The sequence below is a fragment of the Haliaeetus leucocephalus genome, unplaced genomic scaffold, assembly GCF_000737465.1.
Source record: "Haliaeetus leucocephalus isolate CR32 unplaced genomic scaffold, Haliaeetus_leucocephalus-4.0 Scaffold0, whole genome shotgun sequence".
Lineage (NCBI taxonomy): Eukaryota > Metazoa > Chordata > Aves > Accipitriformes > Accipitridae > Haliaeetus > Haliaeetus leucocephalus.
The window spans coordinates 10,288,645-10,314,492 of NW_010972436.1; the positions used below are offsets into that span (position 1 = coordinate 10,288,645).

The 25,848-nt window shown below is 37.1% G+C and overlaps 1 protein-coding gene across 2 annotated transcripts in view; it reads right to left on the reverse strand.

Moving 5' to 3' along the window:
• Nucleotides 1-25,848, reverse strand: part of PIP4K2A (phosphatidylinositol-5-phosphate 4-kinase, type II, alpha) — a 113,585-nt gene that overhangs the window by 48,700 nt on the left and 39,037 nt on the right. For both annotated transcript variants that reach the window (XM_010580556.1, XM_010580640.1), the window contains exons 2-3: nucleotides 4,283-4,380; nucleotides 3,074-3,170 (exon numbers count right to left, since the gene is read on the reverse strand). In XM_010580556.1, coding sequence (XP_010578858.1) covers nucleotides 3,074-3,170; nucleotides 4,283-4,380 — 195 coding nt within the window. The remainder of the gene's footprint in view (nucleotides 1-3,073; nucleotides 3,171-4,282; nucleotides 4,381-25,848) is intronic.

Consider the following 25,848-nt stretch of genomic DNA (forward strand, 5'->3'; position numbering starts at 1 on the left):
TGAAAGACAGACAGATGTAGTACAGATTACCAAAACTGCCTCAAAAAAGGAGTTGGTTGGCTATGTGAAGGGAGGGAGTCTGTTATAGGAACTGTAATTGCCATTACTAGAAATGGCTTCCTGTAAGGCATGAACCATATACAATTTAAGGAATTCCCCTGACTCTGAAGTCAGACTACTTGTAGGAAAAAAACTGTATGAGATTTAAATCTCTCTTCAGGGATAAGAGGAGACCTCTGTAAGAGAAGATCCCTATACTAACCATTTCATATGTGAACTAAGCCTATGTGTTAAGCAGTCCACAAAACTACTGTACAAAGTGAATAATACAGTGTCAAGAATTAAAATGAGTGTTGCTTAGTAATTAGAACATACACTACCAAATTCTTTTCATGAGGTAGGGGTTTTTTTTAGTCCCTTATGAGTAAGCACTATCTGCCCTCTGGAACAACTCATCAAGGATATCTGCAGAACATTCTGAAAACAAAAACATTCTAAATGAATGTTCTTCCTGATTTAAACTGATGTGTCTGACTAATGAACATGGTAACTGGGTTTATTTATCGAAACCAATCCTATCTTGCTCAATAATGGGAATGACATTGTTCACAACTGAAAATCGTTCCCTTCCTGAAAATCATTATATAAGAAAAACTATCCAGAGAAAGTTATTTGCTATCTCTTCCATAAGCCTTCCCTCAGCTCAATACTGCACAGGCTTTTTCCAATTCATGTTTGGCTCCAAGTATAAGGCAATCATTTTAACCACCATTCATTGGAATAACTTCCTTGAAGACAAAGATTATCTGGAAAAAACTATACACAGTGAGTCTCCCTTTGTCAAACTAGATTCCCTTTTTAAATCACAGAGAATGTAACATTAACATGAAAGCAACTTTACTTTTAATAGGGATAATCCCCATCTTACACATGGGGTGACCTGAATTTTCATTTATGTGTATTTCTGTAAAAACAATTTGATTTTGAAAGTGTGTTCAAAATACATTACTACTTTGAGCATTTTAAAAAAAAAAAATTATCAGAACAGTCCAGTAGAATAAGAATCCAGAGTGATAAATTGCTTTGGTTGAGGAAAAAAAGAATAGTGAATGCAGACATTGCCTTCCCTTGGGTCAAAATTAATATTAACTATCTTGTGTTTTTCACTAAATATCCTTGAAATACTAAATAGCACTGAAGATTTTTTTCTAACTAATACATGATTTTGTTGAATTAAAAACCAGGATGTGCTTATATTTTCTTCTTTTGTTTTATTGATTGGTTACATTGTCAAAAAACCCAAAACACATAGCTACAAACAAGTATTTTTGTTTTTAATCTGAAAATACTGACATTTTATTTAGTGACAATCCTTTGTTTTATCATTGTTATCATTAATAAATCCAAACAGCAGTATAACATAGTTATAACAGGAATTTCTGTTGTAGAACAGCAGTGCAGATGGAAACATTTCACAGTGCTGTGGAATGCAGCGTTTTTGATTATGCTAAGTTTGCCAGTTTTAACTAATGACAGTCTTCTAATATATATTTACTAAAAGATAGCAAGCATGAGCCAACACCATAATTTTAAGTTTAGGAGCAACCACCTGTCCTTCCTCTCTGACACAATGATCCTTTTCTTTTGTCAATAAAAAGGAAATCTTCATATTAAGGGATCAAATAACTTTCCAAACAAGATCCTCTTTGGTCCATCAGGAAAATCAAATCAGGAATGCAATTTGATATAACTGTTTCAACTGTTGGCCTGAGTCTTGGAGTATTTCCTCTTAAACAGTTCATCAGTAAACAGGATAATGAAAAATCATGTGATAGGATCACGACAGCTCTACCAAAAAAACCCAACCCAACACTTTTCTCCACCTACTGGCAAAATGCCTTACCAAAGTTACAGTGGCCATGTACCGAGATCCATAACCTGATCTCCATCTACAGACCTGCAAGCATGTTTTAACCCATCTATGCATTCTAACACATTGCTTTATATTGAAAAGGGGAAAACTGGTAAAAAGCACTTAGGTGTAGATTTTGGCTGCAGTATTCAGTCTGCTCTATGTAGCAAGAATGGGAGTGTTAACTGTACAAGTGCATTTTGTACAATTTGTTTAGCTACTTGAAACCATTTATTAAGTATCTTCTCTTAATATATCTTAGTGACAGGCTACAAATCCAACTGCAGCCCAAATACAATTGCAGCCCACATCAAAATAGTTTGAAAGAGCAAAGGAGCATGAGAGGAAGCAGCACTGGGTTACACAGCAAGTGCTCTTTAGGACAGGACATCTTGCAGCGTGACTGCAGAAGGAATTACCCCTGTGACTGAAACAGTATACATTAGGAACAGTTAATGGAAAAGGGAATTGTCAGTGAGTATTGGCAAATCAGACTGAAGCAGACTTTGAGAACTTTCTTTTGCAAAGACAGAAGTTTTGACTGCAAGGAACAACCCTGCCAAGTCTAGAGCAATTTCTTGTTTTGCTATATCTGCTCTATGCAAGCGATTTGCCTCCAGATCCTCACAACAAGGGGAAAAGGAGACATGATGAAGCAGCATGAAGTTAGCAGGCCAGAGGTCACTCTTTTCTAAACAAAAAGAGTATGAATTAAAAAAAAGCTGTGGTCGTTTCAGAAACCACGTCACACAGACAACACCATTGAAGCAACTGTTATCTATGTGACCCAGCTGAATATAGCATCTCTTGTCAGTAGTGTCCAGACATTGTTTTTTCTTCCTATTGCAAGAACTATCACCCTGCAGTTTTAATAACATGGCTTACGACTGGGAGGTACTCTAATGGGAAACACGGAGGACTAAAGATAGCTGAGGGTAGGAACCAGAAGACAGCTGGGGCAGGCAAAGAGGAAAACAGAAATGTTCTGCTTGCTGGTGGGGAAAGAGTAGAAAGAATGCCTTCTTTTTCTCTTAGTTTTCCTCCAACTTATAAAAAAATAACTTTATTTCAGCACATTGGCCTGCTTGTTCACAACTGCAGCATTACTAATCTTTAAAATCTGTATAACCACTAGTTTAGGCATTTTGAAAGAGAACTTACCTGAAAGTCTTGATCATCAATTCCAAACCTCTCTCTTAGATTACGGAAAACCATTGGACAATATTCCTTAAATTTGAAATGACTTGGCATGTTTTCTCTGAAAGAATATAAAACCAAATCAACTTCATTCACCTGCATTTGTAATAAGTAACTCTAGAGTATTCTGTCTCAATTCTGTTCAGTTCATACAAAGCAGAGGACATGGAGATTTACAATCTCTCTTCTAATGCTTTCTTTTTTTCAGTGAGATTTGGTCTCACTGTGTTCTTTTCTTTTGCTTTACAATATTGAATGGATTTATACATATTTGTCTCTAACAAGCTACAACATAACTGGATGAGATAAACACAAACTATATTTTGGTAACTTTGGAACCTGAGCTCAAAAGCAGAAAAGAATGCTTTCCCATTGCCCTAAAACTACTTCAAAGGTGAAATCTTAGATTGAATTATACAAGAATTACTACACTGTCTGTGACACCAGAAAGTACTGACAGTACCAAAGCTTACAAAAAATTTGACTCATTCAGTACAGGGCTGATTTTACTATCTTAGTGTTAATTTCAGACTTAGACATGAGAAAAGTTATTTTGACCTTTGCCACAGAACAGAAGATCCAAAGTAGCATAATACTTCCTTTTCCGAAATATATTCTTGAATAAAATTCAGGTTATACACAAAACAGCATTAATAGTTTTGTTTATCTGTACATACTGTTCATGAAGCATTTTATTTTTGAGAGACGTAGATATTACATTAAACAATCTTAATTTTGGAGCTTCTATATGATTGTTATGATTTTGTATTATGGATTATAAAAAGCTGAACATTATTCAGCTTTGACATATGCTTTAAATTCTTATTCTTGTTCAAATATTTAATTTAATAAAAAGTACATGCACGTGATTTTATGTTTTTAAAAATACCCAAATAAATGCTTATATCAGCCATAAATAATCACACCAAGAAAGGATTACCTTCGATATGTAAGATACTAATAAGGCAATAATAAATCATATGGAGGAAAAATACTACCCAGTGGCCCTTGCTGTTGCTTTTCAGAACAGCACAGATGGTTATGTTTATCGCAGGATTAACTTAATCATCAAAACTTCATTCCCATGAACTGAAAAATAACAGAGTTCATAGTACTTCATAAAAATATCACTGCCACTATCCACTTCTACAAAGAATTGTTACTTGTACTTACTTGTTGAAAAGGTGATTGTCCACCTTTATCTTTGAGTATGCTTTGAAATCATCTGGCATCAACATAACAGGGATTTGAACATGGCTCAGTTCATTGATCTAGAGAAAACAGAATATATTTAGTTGCTGATGTCTTTGCAAAGATGCTGCATGTGTCTTAATTACGAAAATGTTATTCAGTCTATTATTTCTTGTGTATAGGTGCTGGGAGTCAGTGTAAGCAAATGAAGAATGCAAAAGCAGTTTTATTCTTTCCATATTAAATTCAATCACAAGATTGACACTTTGGAAAAGAAGAAACAGGATTCCATATTTATACTACTTTAAGGAAAAAAAGGGCTTCAAAGAACACCTGGAGCGTACTTTTTATGGAAGGTCAGTGAGGATGCCAGCAAAATGGTCTTTAATCCCAATGTTCTTGTTTCGTCAATTAAGCTACACTTTCAGAAGATAATTCAAATTCTATATTTCAAATTACTATTTACCTTTGCAGCTTACGAAGTAGTCTTACATGTCTGTGTCTTGAACTATTCACAGAAAACAGAGTGAAATTTTGCTTACACGTGAATGCACACACTTGGGCTAAATAAGCAGAGGTTTGTTTCTTACACTAGTGCAGAACTCAGCCAAGTTTTTGCAAGTCACAGTATTGAGGCATTTTTTTGATTGTTCAAGTCAGACAAACTATTTAAATAGCTAAATTTTTTGCTTAGAAATAGATGGAGAAGTAAGTTCTAATGTTTTTCTTATTTTGTTATATTTATGGGGACCGTCTATTCTTTCTAGTATTGAAATAAATAGTCATTCTTCTCAAGAACAGGGTTTTTCATACCTATTTGAAATCCACTTCTGACCACATCTTTATGATAAAATGTGGACAACTTTACCATTACCTAGTTGGTAGGCATGTTTTTATTACTGCATGTATTAATCTACCCTTATTTTAGTAAATTTTAACTGAAACATGATAAACATAAGACAGAGAATTGTTAGCTTGCAATGGTGCTTTCAAATCACGAATGAGATACCCATTACAACAGTCAACAAATATCCATGACATACATTTTACCTATGTTCTTATGGTGCTCTACACCCTGGTAACGCGTCTCAATTTACCCGGTCAAATCTTTTTGCTCATGCAGAGCATGTTCTACTTCAGCAGTTTTCTACAGGGTTTAGAGGAAAACCCACTCTATATGAATACAAATGCACACTAGGGGTGGATATAGCAACACAGGGGTGCTCCTCTGCTCTTAGCACTGCTTATCAAACACTGTTTTCCAACTAGGAAGCTGTTAGTTGCCTGTAAATGCTATCCTGCTTAAGAGAGGCTTTTGGAGAAACCTTCACTGAAGCAGCTATAGGTTATAAACGTTGGAGGAAAAAACTGCATTCACTGCAAGTATGACCTTTTGAGGAACTGAAGTTAAACAAAATAAGAAAACAGTGAGGAGCCTTTTAGCTCTTAAACAGAGGAAAGCAACCAATGGAAGCAGGCAGGTCAGGCAGCCTCATCACTTTACAGTACTTTCCAGTCCCAGTAACATTCCCTTGCATGTCTCATTTTTATTATTCAGATCCCTGCAGCCCACAAGAAAACTGATAAAATCTGTTGAATTTACTTTACAGAATGCTTCTTTGGAAAGCCTGAAAAGCTCTAGACAGAGGCATGGCAGTTATATAGCAGAGCAGAGAAAGGAAATAAAAAGATGTTTGGGATGGGCTGAATGTGCTCTGCTCCTTGGAATTGTAGGGAGAATGCTCTTTCCTCCTTCCAAAGGGAGAGAAAGAAGAAACTCCAGTAAATTTTTTGAAAACACAGCTGTACAAACCTAATAAATCATGCTGACACCTCATTAAATACGACATAAAATAACAAAACCTTGATCGAAAATCACTACATCTAACACACATGCTCTTTACTACAGTTGATATCGCCGTACATCAATTTCACCCTGAAACCATAGGGCAGGTTCATGAGTCTGCAGAACTAGTCTAGCTGTTGTACAAATAAAACTAGGCACAAGTAGATATATTGCACAGAGATATGAAACTTTAGATTTGCTTATACAGAATTACCAACTCTTTTAGAATGCTAGATCATACAACAAATTCCATGCCTGAACGAGGGATAAGATACATTCATGTACATTCCAACCAAAAGTGATCCCAAGAACATCTTCCACTGAATACTGTCAATAATGCTGAATTCATACATCTTCAATCATCTACAGTAACAACAGGTTTGCTTGCAAATTTGAATTTTAGATTATTAAAATGGCATTGATCAAATTTTTACATGCATTTGCTTTCTCAATTTGTTGATGTAAAGTTTCTCTGGATACATCTATAGATTTGCTTTCATGCTGCGAATATTTACATTTGTGCTATAACGGCACAGTTTTAATTGTACTTGTAGGCCTTACAAATGCCATCTACATAGAGTAACATAGCCAAATGTGCTCATATTTGCATACTTTAGAGATTCTTTTATTCTAAGCAAAATTTCCAAAATACTTCTCCTAGGAAGTTCCTTACAAGATATGAATGTACACTCCTCCTGCCTCCCCACCCCTCAAATCAGGAAAAAAAAATGCAGACTAAGAGCAGGTTTGGGTTATTTTGTTTTGGGGTTTTTTTGAGGGATGTTGGTTTCTTTGTGGTTTTTTTTGTTTGTTTGTTTGGTTTGTTGGGGGTTTTTTGTTTGTTTTCTTTTTTCTTTTTTTTCCCAAGATTCATCCAACTCTGAGATATGTTAAAGTAATTTCTCTAATATTTTAGGGAATTCCTCTCTAGCAGAAGAGGAAAATAAAAAAGCAAGTGATGAACACACAGTAGAAATGACCTTTAGTAGAGCATACCAGCTGAGTAATGGCATGTCCCAGCGGCACAGGCCATTAATTAATTTAAACCCTTCAAGTGTAAGATCTGGTTCTTTGTGCAATAGTCCATTTTTTGGATAGATTTGATAAGGCCAGATTGCAAAGTGCACACAAGACAGAAAGGAATATCCATGTCATTAGATCTTGGTGGAAGCTGGAACCACATTGCGGGTGGGGGGGGACGGTGTGGTGCAGGGTGGAGAGAAGAAACAAAATCCAAACTCCCCCCCAAACAGCTCTTGAAAAGGAAAAGGTCAGAGGGATCAATTCTCCACTTTGCCATCACCATGTAAAGAAACAGTCACATCTGAAAGACTCTAAATATGAAACACAAAGATGGCATTTTGAACCTTCCAACTCATTTCAGATGAAAATTTTGTTTGTTTTTCTGCGTTTGCAAGTCAAGCGTGACAGAATATTTTAAGTAAGATGCATGTGATACCTTTGCCAAGTATTATGTGCATCTCTTCACGTTACCCACCAAATACACCTAGCTCCCTTAGCAATAGCAAATGAAATGTGACTGTGAGGATGAAAGTTCAGTATTCCCAATTACAACAGAAACTGTGTTACAATAGCTGTAATAATTACATAAGAAATAAGAAACACCCATTTTCCTCTAAGGAGTGCTTCTGAATGTAACATAATCATAAGCAAGAAATAATTTCCCACAAGAGAGAATCACAACGCATAAATGAAGCAGAAAGAGCTCACTGGACAGAGGACTGACTTGTTGCTGAGGACTCAGGATCAAACATTCATTTAATTACAACTACTTCTAAGAGAACCCACATTTACAGCATTTCTACAACAAATGCATGCGCATCATACTGAGAAAGTTCTTCTAGTCATGCAACCTACATCCTTTAACTGCCCTGATTTGTTGTTGCCAATGCAAAGTTTTGCTGCAGTTTGTCTTGTTATTTGAAACAGACAATGCTTACTATATCTTTGAGGAATTTAAATCCCATATAATAGCCTTAGAGAATGGATTATTTTAAATATAAATGACTAAGATTTTAGTTGCACAGTAACCATGCATATTATGTATAATACCTCATGTCTATTAATAACATTTGTAAACTCATGCACACAAGATATTAATAAAGTGACCCAGAAACCTCTCTTTAAGTAATTTGTTCAAATATCTTCTGTGATATTGGTATAAAACCAGGTGGTTATGTGAGATGGAGACATCCCCCACAACTTACGAGCTTTAAGGAAGAACAATTTTAAAAGCCTTAGACTGGCATCGCCCCTTTAAACACTTTGTACAAAAAATTGTGGCTGTAGAGATTTGCTCAGAGCTGTGGCTCAGTCATGGCAGGTGGGAGGGGGCCGAAGCGAAAGGAGGCTTTCAGGCAAAAACTGGCTGATTGCAACTCATTTTGCTCCTGCAGGTTTAGGATTGAATTCACACTGTCAGGAAAACAGAGGTTGTAATTAAACTGCAAATAAGGGAATAATAAAAGCCTACTGGACATTGAATAAATAGTAAGACTCAGCTGGTAATGATTCTGAAATTAGCACACAGAGAAGTGTTCCCACAAAGCCATCTTATATTTGTGACATTTCAAATAAGCTTCTCTAATTTATATGATTTGAAATCACGCAATGAATATATCATAAATTGTTAGGCATTATTAATGGCCCTTATTTAATTCAGATACATTCACCCTAAACACCACATTACTAGGGCAATGCATAATTAAACATTAGTTTTCATTCTGTCAGAACATAAGCAGCAATAAATTGCTTGTATGCAAAGCAGACAATGAGATATTTAAGCAGCATATAATAAAGGCAATTTACAGCATATATTGCATATTTAGCTAGAGGAGCCAGAACAATGATCCTGTTCTCCAACAGATACAAGCTGATGCCTATCACTATGATGCTGCAGCAAGAAACCTGTGTAACACATTTCAGCTGGTATTATTAATTAAAAAAACAAACCCCAAACCAAAACAACCATACAAAATCAAAGAAGCCACGTACATCGGTGTCCAAAATTTCATCCCAAGCACATCAGAAATCACATGCAGACTACTTAGCAATGCCTAGTGGTTCCTTCTGAAACTCTCTTCCTATTTAAAGCCTTCATTCTATACATGGTTTCTTGTATTCAGTATCTCAGCTTTAATATACAGCATAGATACTGTTTCTTATTAATTTAACATATCATCCAGCCAAACTCGCTGGCTGAACCTATGGGGGGGATGAGGTGTTTTCACACAGAACAGCTTGATAAAACATCTCAACTGCAGTTATGGCTCTTGGCAGTTTCACACACAGGAAAATCTGCTCCTCCGGATGCTGGATGTGGCTGAAGTTGTGGAAGTGCTACTTTCTTTTCAGCTCTGTTTATCTCCCAGCTCTCTGAACTGAAAGCCAATTCACAGCAGTCTAACTCCTGAGACAAACAAGCTACAATTGGTTTGTTACTCAGAGAAAGTCAAGTGCATTTTTCACAAATTTGTGATTTAAACAAAGATTTTGGAAGAAGTGGGAGTAGAAGAGACTTTGGAAGAAATAAATTATTTAGGTCTAAAAATAGAATTGAACTTTCAACACCACCAGCAGTTCTAAGATTTTTATGTTCATGGTTTGCTTTCTGCATCTCAGTTTCTTCTTTGGCAAGGAAACTTACACAGAGCTCTGAAGAGAAAAAAATATCAGACTACTTTTTGTTCAGACAAGGAGTCACCATTTTGACAGGGCCACAGACTTCCTCAAAGGCACAGTTAATTCACGTACTGGTAGGTCAATGCTTGCAAAAGCAAGCCTATCGGCTTCTAATGGATTGCTCTTAAAACAAGGCTGCAGAACAAGAACGCAACAGAGGAAAACTGTTTGGGGTATAAAATTTCACATCTAGGATACTGTTATCCTTCATTCTTCCGGCACCTTCTTGATAACTGAACACCCTGCAGGTCTTACCAAACAGCATTTTCCTGATTACTAGAGCAGTATCATCTAGAAGATAAAGTTTCTTAATCTTATTCATTCTGTTATTCTGTAAAAAGCCACTTCCAAAGCTGTTCCTATTTTGCAAGGCGTAAGGGTTTCGGTTAAAGCACAACAGGCCGGGTGGTGACAGGCAGAGCTATAGGCAGGCATTTACATCCTCCTCTCCCCAGATGTGGAACATGCTGCAGTATCGCTACCAGGACAGTAAACGCCTTGTGTTGAAGTATAAACTGAAAGTGAAGTGATTATTTTACAACTCTTTGAAATCTACCTTGAAGGGTCTGAAAAGGGTGGATGAGGTCAGCAGCTAATCGATTTTGTGGAAGACATTTGCCTGTTACAGGGCAAAGCCATCATTTGATAAATGTCATTTGACAGTTTAAATTACACTCAAAGCCATTCTTGCACGAGAAATAAAAGGTTAAGCTAAGTTCTGCTGTAGAGAAATAAATCAGTTCAGCAAAATACTCCTTAATTTGTTTTAAATGAGGTTTTCATCATTTCAATCACACAAAAATTAATCTCCCCATCCCCCCCTCCCCTCCCCCCACCAAAAGCACAAGGTAAAAAATATCTACACCCAGACTGTTTTGTTTTTTTTTTATAAGCTACACAATGTGCTAGGAGTTTAAATGGCATAGGAGACTTCTCCTATATAAGTAATTTCTGGTTACCTATACAGAAACAAGTCCTGAAATTTAAGCAATTATATGACTAAGAAAAACACAAGGTAAAGCATTTAATGTTCTCTGAGTCTTTAGGATCATTTTAATTTAAGGTATATGGAGAGAAAAAAACCAACCCAAACCAACATAAAAGGCCACCTACCTGCCAGAGTAATAGGCGTTGAAGTTTTACATGTCTCAAAACATCTACCAGTAATGACTAGAGCACCTTCATGTTTTTACAGTTCAGGTGATACCTGTCATTAGATTGTTGGCTTTCAATGAAATTCAGTAATCTAATACTAGAAAAGTAGGCCAAATTGAATCAAATGTTTTTCAAATTGCCTTAATGCAGAAGTACATACTTTTCCCAAAGTACTAAACACAGAATATCCGAAATACTTTACAAAAATATTAAATACACTTCATGGATTTAGAAATTCTGAGAAATGAACACATCAATTACAGCTTATTTACTTTTTATCAAAAAAGTAGCAGGACTTTTCTGAAGTCTTATGGTCTGTCTGCCTTTGAATTAAAAAAACAAAACAAAAAATTTCACAGCATACCCCAAATGTTTTCATGAGACTTTTTAGTTGCTGTTTTCAACAGTGCAAGGATATCTTTGGGGAGGGAAGGTCCATACTACATGCATCCACGTGGAAAACAGGATATTGTGACATACCCGAGAAAGCTCCGAACAGGATATTGTGACATACCAAATACAGTCCCAAAACAGAGGAAAAAAAAAATGGTTTTGAAGAACATTCATTTCTTGGTGTTTAAATTTGGAATATCAGGGCTCAAAATCCAAATGAAGGATTTTATAGCTTGGTTATCACTGCTGTTCACAGAGTTTGGAGTGACAATGTTTAAAGAACCTACAACAAAAGCACCAAAATCACATTCCCTTTAAAAACTTGCATCAAAACATTTGTAAGTCTTTTGGACATTTGCACAGTCTAGAAAACCCAGAACATCTGCTGTATACTGTCAGACAAACGTAAAGCCACATTTCTACAGATTTGGTTAAACTTCCTGTAAATCTGCTTACACCTTTCAGTGAGTGCAAAAATTAACACTTCATAATGTGCCAAATAATCAAAGACAAAATATAAATTAAGCGGCTCAGATATAATGCCTGTCATGATAATGCCCCTTTCTCCTAAAAACCTAAGACAAATGCAATAGTATGTACAAAGATACTAGTGCACATTAACGAAGTGGAAAACAGAGTAATAGAAATGTGACTTCTTTGTGGCGGAGATTTTTGACATGCAACACAGTTTGAGTAGCAAATGGCACAAAAAAATAAAGTGCAGTCTCAGTCCAAAAGGAAATTGTAAAGCAATGAAAGTCCTTCAGATTTGGATGAGTTGTGATGCAGACAATACAGATGAGCTCATCCTTGTTTGCTAATGTCATAGTTAAGAAGAAAACAAGACAAGGCATACCGCTCAGACAATTTAGCAATTTGCAAGCTATTAGCTAGTGGGCTTGCCACAAAATTGATAAAAGAACATTTTATTTTTTGAGCAGAAATATCTCAAGTCATCTTTTTAAAACTTCAATTTGTGTGCTGGGAAGTTGATGCACTTTAATACAACCTTTCATAGCAATAGGTATCTTCAGTTATTGTTTGAAATACTGATTTAAAATACACATACCTGTCACAAGGTCTGACAGCAATCTGGTCTATATTATTCTAATTAAAGAACAAAATGCTTATCTGGCAACAGATAAACTTTAAGTTCACTTGGCTTTGTCCTGAAAGCTTCACAAGAGAATACCTAAAAAGAGGAGGATGCTAGGAGGCACCAAGCATTTATTTATGATATAGGGAAAGGTTTAATGAAAATAAGTTAAATTCTATATACAGAGTAATCTACAACTCACAGATAAATGTTCTGCTGATTTTCTAAATGATGTATTGTGGATTCTGGAAGAAGAGTTCAACAGGCAGGAACAAAATGAACTAAAATTACACTTATATTCCATGAATCATGTTACTCAGATTTGGAAAACAACCAAACTGACCAACCAACCAAACAGAAAACACACTTAAAGGAGTCTATTAAATAATGCTCACCTCTCATAACAGCTTTTAAGATCATGTTTTTCAAGTATAACTTTTCTGAACAGGAAAAATGAGTCCATGCAGTGAAACATAAAATTCCCCTAAGCAGCTGAACAAATACAGAGATACTGTAGCCTTACCTGAATGCTATAACTGCAAAACGGAATTCAATAGAAAAAAAAATTCTCTTCAACAAAGAAAGGCAAAATATAATGGGAAAAGAAACCTAAGGAACCATTTCACATGTAACACATGCAACTCAGCTGCTTAATAAAGAGAAAGGCTTTAAGAGCATCCTGCCTGAGAACAACAAACTGGGATGGCCGCAGAATAAATGCCATATAGCAACAATTTAAGGGATCAGATGAGCTTCATTATTGTTCAGAAGCAATAACAAATGTAGAAAAGCCAAATGTTTTGGTTACTTTTACACTGGCATAATGATGGCATGTACTTCACATCATTATTATTACCATCATTAATAATAATTATTAAGGAGAAGGAAAACCCAACTTGTGAATAGGCTTTTTGGTAACACACTTTAATGTGCTGTCACACATTCCAACCTCACAAATATGTCATTATTTAGGAAACTGTTGACTTGTGAAAAGATGACATTAAAACATGATTCGTTCTGGCCATTTCTGACTATGCATTAGGTGAAGGCTGAAGCTGTGAGGCAAATTTTCTGAAAACACAAGCAATACCGTGTGCATTATACAAATCTAATTTATGAAGTTAATTAACTGAACACGAGTGACACCAGAAGCAAGTACACGAAGGTCATACTACAAGTATTTAACTGTTCTGTAAAGCGGCACAGCAGCTATTCTTGGTGACATGGACCTTCCAGAGTAATCAGAGAGCACAATGTACAGAACTTGCTCTGCCAGCACACGTTAGCCTTCAGCTAAAACAACATTTTTTAGCTCTCAATCTATATCCTCCAGGAGAAGTAAGAATTTTCCAAGCCGCACCATGCAAAATATTGTACTAGAAGTCCAAATGGGTAAGTATTGCGTTTCCTTGGTTTAGAGAAATCCCTTCATTTATCTCCCTGCATCTTGGTTGCACTGTATTCCTCTTCCATTTACCATGTAATTTTTTACTTCAAAGTAGTGTAATGCCTGAGGTCAGGCTAATAGGTTTGTAGTCACCTGGGAGGGTTACCAGTCTTCCAGATTTTATCAGGATGCCATCCAGACATTTTTTGCTGCATGAAGCCACTGTATGAGCTCTGTTTATGAAAATGCTGTCAGAGCAAAAGCAAAAGTTGTTGCTAGTCAGGACAGCGCGACAGCTCCTGGTAGGACATAAGAAAGACCTTAAGTCCCAAGGAAACCTAAAAGAGCCTGAGCTGTGTAGCAACCTCAGAACAGACATTTGGGATTGTTTAAGTGTTGTTTTATCACTTTCCTGTCCACCTCTTCTGTGGTCATCAAGGCAGGAATCCTTACTTGTTCTTCTGTATACAGTTTCTAAACATGCATTACTCTTCCCTACTCACAGACATTAAAATACACATTCATTCACATACATACTCTGCAGCTTCTGGCTACCGAAGCAGTGAGTTTATGTGCCAGTTGTTCAGTGTTTGGGAAAGAACAATATCCTGGCATGTTTACAGTGAGCCAGGTTTTGCTTCTGCTCTGGATATGGTTTTTCCACACAGAATCCCAATTTATTTTGGCAGTAATGCTATATACAAAATTTCATGGATTTATTATCATTACGTATTGGATATTAACTGCCCAGATACAACAACTGCAACGTTCATTTTGCTGCAGGCCGAGTATTTCAATTACTGCCTTGTATTTCGTAGCCCCAGAAAGCCTTCCTGGCCTCGCAGAAGAAGAGGGGTGTGAGGGGAGGGTGCAGCAGAGCTGCCAGGGGGTCATCGACTCTCGAGTACCATCACCCTCCTAGTCCAATTAAATTGGGTGTTGAAATGATTATACAACTCAAGGTAAACATCTTTTTTATCCCTTGATGCAAAATAAAATATAATTTGGTAAAAGCAACGCACTATAATTGCATGACCTTTTTTCCTCAGTTTACAGGTCACTTTTGTTATGGGAGGATTTCATGAGCTTAGAGGGACAATAGCACACGTTCAATAGGCAAGAGAACATAAATCCGCTTTCTATTTATATTTGTCATAGCCCATAAATAAAAAGCAACTCTGGTGGTTTCAGTGCCGTTAATCTGAACATACACCAGTGTCACGGTGCCTCTGAAGGGAGATCAAACAGAAATTACCAAACTTTGTCACTCAGTAAGCATGGCGACAACAAAACATCACTTTTACTGTAAAGATGAAGACAAAAACAAACTGTAAAGAAATTTTCTGTAGTATTTTCTACTACGTTATCCATGGTAACATTGTTCTGAATCCAGTCAAAAAGCATTTCCCATGATTAGGTGGTTGATACCAGTATTTGATCAGCTGCCACTCATTTCCTCTCCTGGACTCCAGAATCACATTTGCAAGACTCAGAGAGCAGAATCAGCCCACAGAAACTCTCTCTCACATCTGAGTCAGGTTATGTATTGCTGATGAACAGTATGCAAAAGAAAACCTAGCTTTTTGATTATTTTCATACTTGAAAACCCAAATTAAAAAACATTTAACAGATTTAATTTGCCCCTTAAGCAAGAATTTCATATACATATATACATATTTTACACACACATACACATATAAATAAATTAATAAAGAAAAGCCCTGGGCTACCAACACGCATTTTCAACCATTAACGCTAATCTTAATATAGGAAATTCTCCAATGCAAATTTAAAAAAAAAAAAAAAAAGAGCTCTGAATAATGCACTCACAGTGAGCACAACATTGCATTTTTGAAGAGTTGAAGCCACGTAGTATCAAACCAAGCAATATTTTTGGGACCAGAGGCATGAGCAGACTGCCTGCACAGTACAAGGGCCAGTTAACTCGACTCACAGCTGCTTTGCATCACCGCAACAGCACAGGCGATCTGGAATGTGCACCCTTATGCCCTCCACATTCCTCTGTGCACACATACTCATTTTTCCATTTTCAGTCTTACTAAGAAATATTTTTTGAAAAACAATGTTAAAAAGAAAACACTGCCCTTAGTTTTAATTTGAATATAAATGTGAAGAACTGAAAAAAAGTTTTGGGTTTGTTTTTTTTTGAAAAAGAAACTCACAGTAAAAGCAATTGTAATTTTTCTCAAGGAGACTGCCTTTCTTAAGCTGCCATACCTTGTAAAATGCATCATAAAATGAGAAATAACGATAACCTGCACTAATGACTGGACTTCCTGCACACAAGACAGCCATTAATTTCTACTGTTAATTAATTTCTACAGTGGCAGAAAGGCGGAGTGGGTGAAGGGTAAGGTGGTGGCCCTCCAAGCCAGGAGGACTCAGAGGGAAGCGCACATACAGCAAGTTAAGGAATGTGCTTATCATTTTTCCACCATCAGGAAAAATAGAAAAACTATGATGGATTAAAAGTATCTACTTCAAGCTCATAAGCTCAGGCTTTTCTTCTTGCATTTGATTCCCTGTCGTGTCTGTCCCCGTCCCCCCCCCCATAATTTATGGAAGCATTTATGATATTATACAACTTTTGACTGAAAATGCACAGTTAATGCTGGAATATTTTTCAGGAAATGTAGAAGATACACTTTTGCCTAGTTACAAGGACGGACTCAGGAGGAAAATAGGTTCAGTGAGCCACAGGTGTTTACAGAAAAACACATAAAGGCCCATGCTTCAAACAAGTCAGTGTTGCCAACATCACCCCCAGAAGCAGCACTTCTGATCTTCCGCATTTTTCCCTGCTTTTGCACCATCAGTTTCCTCTTCTGACCTACATGGGTGTGTGGCCAGTTGTGTGATGAACCAAAGCTAAAACCCAAACCAAGCCTGTAGAAAAGGATTTTTGCTCATTTGGATCATTTGCCAATCCTGCTCACTGTGAGGTTGCAGGACAGCAGAGAAATGCTTCCTTCTGCAATTCCTTAGCTTAAAAGGTTTGGACTATGAGCTAAACCCCCTCAAGTTGGAAGGGGCTGCCTGCAGTCTTAGACGTGATTACTACAAGGTGAATAAAGGTTCACCCCAAAATTTATTTTTTAAATTTAAATGAAGTTTTAAATTCAATACCTTGTAAAAAGTATCATAAAAGGAGAAATAACAGTAACCTGCACTAACGACTGAACTACCTTCAAAGAAAAGAATTCTGACAAATGTTGGCAGCAAAAACAAATAAGTACTTAAAAAATCAGTTTGCTGAACTGTAAAACCAGCTTTGGGTAACTAACTTGTTTTTCAGGTGCAGGCAGAAAATTTTCTTCATTTCTGCTAACAGAGTTGAACAGATAGGTCATTCAGAGTTGAGAAAGCAACTGGGAGTCAAAAAAGCAAAAAGACTTGTTTTCCTTTTCTGGTCCCCTAATTAAAAAATGTTATGGAAGATGAGATCTAGTTTTGAAATTGTAAGATATGTTTGTGAGTTGAACTGATTATAGTCTTCAGATAATACTTCCTTTGTTTAAAAAAAATATTACAATGTCAAGTATAAAACTTGGTTTGATTAACTTATTTTCCACTTTGTGTATCCAGGATATTTAAGGTTGTTTTATTAACTTAGGAAAAAGAATGCTGGTTTATTGCATTGCTTTGCAATTTCTCAGATGGAGCTTGACAAAGGGGATTTAAAAAAGGATCTCTCTGTTAAAAACAAGCTCTTGCCTGCCAGCCCACTGTCAAGAATCTTCAGAGGAGATAGGCATAGAGTAGACCTTCCTACTTCGAAAGACAGTACTCAATTAAATAGTAATGCAAAACAGAATTAAAATCAGTTATATATTAACAAAAATCAGTTGCTTATCCATTTAAGCTTCATTTTAAATTTAAACTTCTGCTTTAAAATTCACTATAGACTTCTGCCTCAGACTTCTACAGGTTCCTTAAGGAGAGCCTTGTTTGACATGGTTTTGCCTCATGCTACCTTTTGGAATCTTAATGGATGAGATTTCTCTAATTCCCAAGTAAACAGAATTTTATCTATTCACAGCAAGAATATGTACAACTGCTAGGAAGTAGCAAAGAAAACTAAATAATCCTGAATGCTTGCCTAAGAACTGCCATGCCTAAGCCTCAACAAGATGGAAAAAAGTATACATCCTTGAAAAGAAAAGCAATTAGATTTCTTTTTCAATCTTAAAATACTGTCATTCTCTAATTCAAGTCTATACGACAAGTTTTCAATATTTACACATTTTTCCCAGGTAAATATAGTGTCTCAATATAAAAGAAAACTCCTACCAAGTTTTGCATCATTTATCAAATGCAAAACAGAGGTACCCTATCTTGGATGCCCAGATATAAGAAAAAAAAAAACATTTATTCCAGTGACTCCAAGTATAAAAAGAAAAACTTAAGACTACATTTATCGAACTTCAAAGTTTGAAGCAATTAATAAATTCTGAAGCACACTCTATCTCTGCCTAGGCTTACAGTTGCAGTTACATATGACCTTCAGATCATCAATAAGCTTTTTATCAGCCAGCAAACTTTATATCACAAACTCCCAAATTTGAATTCAAACAGCAGTGAAACTAAAAGCTCTGCTGAACTTTTGGTTAGGAAGATTATCTTTATAATGCTCATCTCTGTTTTTCTTCCTTAGACTGAAGACTTCTTTGCAGGCTTCAAACACAGGAAGGCTGCCAGCAGTGTAATAATGTCTTCTTGTCTTCAGGCTTTCCGTACTGTCTCCCTCCCACTTCTACTGTCTAGTAGTAGATAAGCCCAGAAGGCAAGACAGATCAACCAGAGCCAATTTTCAGGAGAGCTGCACTTGGCACAACATGAGGAATATGTTGTTTTTCCAGGGTCATACTCCAGGGGAAGAAAAAAAAAAAAAAAAAAAGAAAAAACAAGAAAAAAAAAAGAAAGAGAAATAAAGGAGGTAAAAAGAAATGTTTTAGACCACAATGTGTAAACTCAATGGGATAAAGATGATTCATATAGCCCTGGCTGGTTCAAGTGACCTCAAATACTAACACAGATACCATCAAAGAAAACACTAAATAAATACACGTTCTAAAATAACATACCATATAACTGCCAGTGCTAAAAATAGCCTCATATTAATCTCTGTTAAAATACTCAATGATGGATAAATAGATGCTGTTGTACTGTGATCACTCTAACCGTAGCAGCGAATGTGCTTACCAGACCCAGGACTGAAAACCTGGAAGCAAGAATTAGCATTTTGTTCCATGTTTGTACACTGCCTAAGAGGAAAGGTCCTCCAGTTCCTCCAACACAAGGGCCCCTGAGCATCACCTGCAGTGCAAATAGACTGTCAAGGCACAAGCTCTAGAGGGACAAATACATAGGTATTCGCAAAGAATTGAGATAACTTATCCCTCTCTGTAGAAGTGGAGGTTTTGTTTCTCAGTGACTCATTAATGAAATAAAACATGTCAAGGAAAACTGAGTACGACTAGCTCAGATGAACCCGATAAGGAAAGCAGCCAAGTTTCCTCAACAGTAAGGTGGAATTAAGGACTAGTACCACCTAGAAAGACATCTGAGTTACTTCTTTTGAGGTTTTAGTACACATGAAAATCATATATACAGAATGCTGTATTCTCATATTATTCCACTCTGGTTTACCATCTGGAAATTATTAGTTTTATCCAGGTTGTAATGAAGTTAGAGCTAGCTCTGCACTTGAGAAGTGTCACCAGTAAACCACAGCATAGGTCTAATTTATGCCAGCAAAAAATTTGCACTTTTGCCATTGTAGCTTACTTCATCTCATGTGAGCTGGAAACATTTGGTACAAGCTATTTCGGAAGGAGTATGGTTTCACAAGCAAAATGAAAACACATAGCGGCTCCTGTCTATCAGCTATGCTTGTCAGAAACCAGTTCCCACTAGAAGTATGGCTGGTGCACCTGTGTCTTCAGCGCCCAATCTTCCACGGGGTTTTGGGTGGCCACTTTAGAGTACTTCTGGTCTGGTTTTCGGAAGTGCCCAATGGAAACAGCTCCCACTGACTTTTGTTCAATTTGGGGAAGTCCATACTCCCAAGAACTAGCAAGACAATGTTTCTCATTGAGGTTTGAATACGAAGGCAAACCTCACCAGTGGAGATTTATTTAGGTCAAAGTTTTCAAACAGAAGAATTGCTGTTGAGATCTCTTTCCTGTGAAAACTCCATCAGTTACAGTCAAAATAAAAATCCACAACAGATATTAGGCAAATACTTGTGTAAATAAGTTAGCATTAAGTGCGGAGTTTACTGTTGACTAGTGGTACCGTGGAAGCCACAGTTTCCCTGTAAAATATACAGGTCTTACAGCCTAAGGAAAGGAAAGTATTAAAAAGCCAGTGACATAAACCAGGAAGAACTTTAACTTTAGAAAGTATGAATTTTGATATCTCTCTTTCAGCTCCTGAGACCATCTCAGCACACCAGACATTTGAATTCTGGTTTAGTAAGTGCTCTGGAGTAAGTGAAAAATCCAGACCATGAGAAGGACTTAATGCTCCACTCAGGGAGAGAGAAGAAATGCATTTGCAGCAAAATTATTCAAATGCTTATGTGGCTCTTCAACAGCATCTATCCCATCTTTATACAGTTGGTCATGTTAATATTTTTTGTAGTAGATTCTTTGAAAGGAGAGTGCTTGAAGAAAAAATGTTTCCACGTTCACAAATTACCGTATTTGTTGTTTTATAGAACCTAGGGAAAATTACAAGTGTAATTTATCCTTAAAACATCCACTTCGTCGTTAACACTTTAAAAGTATATTGAAAGCATTTGGTGCAATAAAGGGGAAAATAACACCCAAAACATTAAGTGAATTGTTTCAACAGAGAAATTTATGTAACTTGGTTTTTACCTTACTACGAGTTACAGATTATATTCTTTCTTTATGCCACTAAGGTATCTGAATAGCAGGCTGAATTTGGCAACAATGTGCTCTTTTCTCTGCCTTAATTCCAGGTGGAGCTGGGTGGGGGTGACTAGTTTGGCTCTAGACATCTGCTACTGTAGAGGCAGGGCAGATTTCACTTCCCATTTCTTCGCTACTCTGCTAATCAAATATTTGCAAAGCACCTACTTAATAGGAACTACTATGTAGTATGATCAATTTTTGGAGACCGAGGATAAAGATTGTTGACTCTTATGCAAAATACATTCTACCTCACAGAGAATATCAATACAGATAGTCACACAAGCAAGTAGCAAAGACCACATACAAAGGTGGTAGGAGAAAAAACCCCAAACCATCAATGCTAGAAAGACACACAACAAGCAGGAGGCCTGTGAGCAGCTGCTCTTTTTGTGAGAACTAAACCTGTGCAAGCACTTTGAACTAGTAGCACTGCTCGCTGCAGGCTGAGGAGGGGGAAGACAAGGAAGGAAGAGGAGAAAAAATACAATGCCTCAGTTTTGGTTTCTTAAACTTAATTTGATGCGACTTTTATACATAAACACGTGTCTTGTCAACACACTTCAACACGAAATATGCAGTGTTACTGACAGAGATATTTTCTTGGCCCTAAGTCTACATCTGAATTATCAGTCATTTACACTGTAACTAGCTTGAGATTTGTTCTCTTTCTGTATCAGCATATTATGTTTCCTGTACATTTTCCTGATGCTTTAAAATTGTATTTTACAACCAGTCACAGATTGTTATCCATTTTTTAATAAAAGGACAGGTAGGGAAAAGGAAAACAAAAGTCATTAGCCAAAATAATCCTAGACTGGAAAGAGCAACTAGCAAACAAATTTATACCGGCAAAACCTATTTATTCATTTCTGAAATCTTAACGATCCCAGAAGACTTTCCACCTCATGTGGAGTGAGTCTAGTTCTTTGATTAGTATATAATTATTACCATACATCACTTCCATGTGAAAGCTTTTATATTTCATGCACCAATCCACCCTATGTTCACTGTAATTTTAGAAGGGCTCCCCAATATTTTAAATATAAAATCCTGGGTGCACTATTTAACCTATAATCACATCAACTTTGATTTAGTGAGATTTTTATGTTCATTAGTTAGGAAACCTGAGTTATAAAAAAAATGAAGAGTGCTCCCATTCAAGGAGAAGCCATGCTTTTCTTATCTGTCACTGTCTGAATGAAAATATTTATTTGTAGCAGGAGCATTACCCCTGAGAAGTGGTTAATGAACTGAAGGAGCTTAACCATACCTTCAGGAAGATTTGACAGGACTTAGATCAACTCTTAAAAAAGCAACACAAATATATCCTAAGAGCACTGAGGCAAAAACCTGCTGCCACATTTGTGAGGAGCCATTTAGCAACATGGTGATGAACAGCAACCTGGAAAGCAGGCTTGTGCTAAAAATAACCAGTTCTCTTTTTCCGGAAAAAATCAAAACATGCTCAGCCTCCAGAAGCAGAAATCTATATTAACAGAAAAGGAAGTATGCAACAATGATAAAGTCCTAAAGACAGTTTCTATGTGCAATGTAAATAATTAACTGATTACAGGCTGGATTTGCTCTTTGAGAAGAAAAGAGCAATCCCATGAGGAAGGTCAGTTCACAACTCACGGTCACTCACCTCCCAGTGTTACAGCTCCAGTGAAGATCTCTGCCTTTGAGCAAAGCAGGATGTAAGTCCAAACACCTTGATTTCCTTCTCCCCCTCCCTCCCAGACTGTACTCTGCAGGAAGCCTTGGTCCGGGTGTGATATACAAATATGTGGTTGTGGACATAATCAAGATGAGCGAGCAATTACTATGAAAAGCATCGAAAAGTTTACAGTCAGAAGAAAGATTCCTCGCAAACACTTTCTGGCATCAAGAGTGGGGACTCATCTTGATGGTGTCTTTTTTAAACGCATGTTAGGGTCTCTTCCAAAATAATCTCTTGGTTTTCTGCTGAATCACCAGTAACCAAGGAAAGGAGAACACACTAAACTAGCATCACTGCAGGTTTTTGTGGGTAGCCTTCCCCCTCTCTCTGAAATGCCACACCAAGACATTGGATTCAAGATAAAACAAGCCAGAGCCCTTAAAACAGAAAGAAAAGAAAAAAACCAACAGTTTTATCTAGTAGGGAAAAAAAGTCACTGTTTTTTTGCACAATAGAATTAATGCTGATGTCAATATTCAGTTTCAAGACAAACTAATACTGTATGAAACGTACAATGTAGAACAGATTTTAAAGACAAGATGTTCGAAGTAAAGGTGCCTCTGACTAGGGTCTGAAGTTAGGTGCTTGGGCACTCAGCAGTGCTGAAGACACGGTTCGTGTTTCTGAGTTTGACGTAACTATACCCGTGTCTCAACCAAAACGTAGCAGACTGGTGTCTCCTGATACCAGACAGGATGCACAGTCACCATGTTATCAGCTCCTGCCGAGGTTCACAGGCTTGACTGTCCTTTCATCCCAAAGGCTGTGGATCAAAAATATCTGCAATGATGCCTATGTAGTTGCCTCATAAAGTCACTGAAATAAAAAGGTGAATCAGACTCTCAGTGTCTGTCTTCCCTATATCCAAGAGAATATGGCCTAGGCTGCAGTATTTGAACTACCGTAACTTAATGGAAATTCCCACTGACATTGACAAGTTAACAGGAAGAAAAGCCAAGAACTGTAGAAAGAAACTAAATGAAGGAGAGAGAAACTCAGTGGCAGGAAGGAAGCAAGCAAAAATTATCCAGACAAAACCTAAGGTATCAGCGTGACGCTTAACCTAAAACATCTATTTTTGGAGTTAGAAGTTGTTCTGGGCACATCATCTGCCCAACTATCTGTAGTTGTGCATGTTTCTAAATAAATAAACCAACAGAAGAAGGCTACCTGGCCATTCATACACAGTGAGTTGGAAAGGAAACAAAAGGAGACTGACCAATAACACAGGTAAAATGGCAATTCTGCACTGCAAGTAAAGAACCACAAATTCACCAGAAAAGAGTGTTACTCTTGTTCCAATCTTTTCTGACCCAAATCTTTTTATTGTAAGGAAGAGCCAAGTCAGCTGCTTTCTGAATTAAATTTAACTGCTTTTCTATAAGCTGAACAACAAAAATCATAAAGCCTCAGTAAGAAGAAATGGCAACGGGCCCTCAAAACAGCTTTTCACTGCTTCCTGAACACCACTTCCCATACAAGTCATTCATTGTACCTAATATCAAGGCAATTTTTTAGTCCTGTGTTGACTAAGGTGGGGAGTTGCAAAGAGCCCAAGACGATCTGGTGCATCCCTCTGTGCCTCCCCCCCTCCTCACCCCCAGCAGGTGCTTTGCTCCTCCTCAGCCACAGGAACAACTACTTCGGTTTCTCCTTCCACTTTCAGTGATTTAACAGGCTGAAATGGGTCACCACTGTGTCATGTCAGTGCCAAAGCCAGCACGAGAGAGCGGGATGGGGCGATAATGGCATGACAGCAAGCAGTGAATTAAGCAGAATATTATACTGTTGTACAGTATTTCATCCCGAGCAGTCCATAGCATAACCCTGTGGTAATCCTTCTGTCCACATCAAGGCTTTTCATTCATTTATGTCTGGGGTCAAGCCATCAACTGAATCTAAACAACTAGTGTCTTGCCTCAAATTGAAGGGGACTTTCTCAGGAGACCGATTGGACACAACTGTGACAGTCTAATTTGTCAGACCACAGTTATAAATAAGCAAATGACATGGCACACACCACATAACTTTCTGAAGCTCCAGAAGCTTGCCGAGATCTACTTATAGGTTTCAAACACTGAATTCATAAAACTAATTCTTCTCATACTATCCTGACAATTTTAGTTGGAACAGAATGCTAGCAATAGGTTCTAGTATCTGATTATTCCAGGATATCTCTGGTTAACCAGGAAACACAGGGATGCTTTTCCTCTACATTAAAAAACCCCACAACTCCAAACAAAAACAAATGTTTGCACCAAATCACTCTCTAACCTGCTTAAATGGGTATTTAGTGCTCTGCACGGGGTATATCCAATTTTTTGCTTTACCTCTTTACGTAAGATATGTTTATTTGAAAAGATGTAAAATAAAATCTTTATGAACCACCACATTTACTGGTTGGTACTAAACTTACATAGTAACTCCCATTATACTACCTACAGTGTAACCATAATGCATGATTAAAAAAAATGTGATTTTCCTAGTACTAAACACTTATGTCTCACTGCCTGATAGGGAGTTTGGTGTTTTAAGACAGCATAACACCAAACAATAGGGAACTGCAGACTCTTGAGTAGAAAGCTCCCCCTGTTTCCCTGAAAAATACAATGAAATCAGGGAGTGTTATGAAAAATCCTACATTTAATTATAGCAGTAATCCTTCTGAAAATTTAAAGATGTGTTTAAAAGTCGAAAATATAAAATGCGTTAAAAGCCCCGCAGCTGGCTCAGATACTATAAATTAATCCAAAGCGTGTCTTCAACAAGATATAGAAACACAAAGCAAGTTTTTCAGGTTTACTCCAGCAGCACTTGGGAAGCAAGTTGCAAGGCTGAGAACATACATGCAAGTAATTTCAACCTTATCAGACCTGAAATTTTACTTAGGTCTAGACAGATTCAATAGGAGCTCACACAAGCATGTATTTAATTAGCTGACGCATGCACAGCAGTGAAACTCTGCCCACTTAGAGCCCCACCCAGGCTACAAAACCCAGCCCAGCAGCAATAAAGCTTGCACTTCTAGTAAGCACAAAAGTATACATTGCTCCAGCAGTTACACTACTAGCAGTAGCAACAGATCAGTCCAAGTTACTAACACACTGTCAACCAGAATGCAGATGCACCGGTATCCATAACTGTATTAGAAATCCCTAACCAAGCAAGGAGAAATCTTTGGGCTGGATGCTATCTTCCACTGATGGGGTAATCTCAAAGCAAAAAGAATTAGTACAAAAATCGAATGGTAGAGTCTACCTTTAGCTATTGATATTTCATTATTTTAG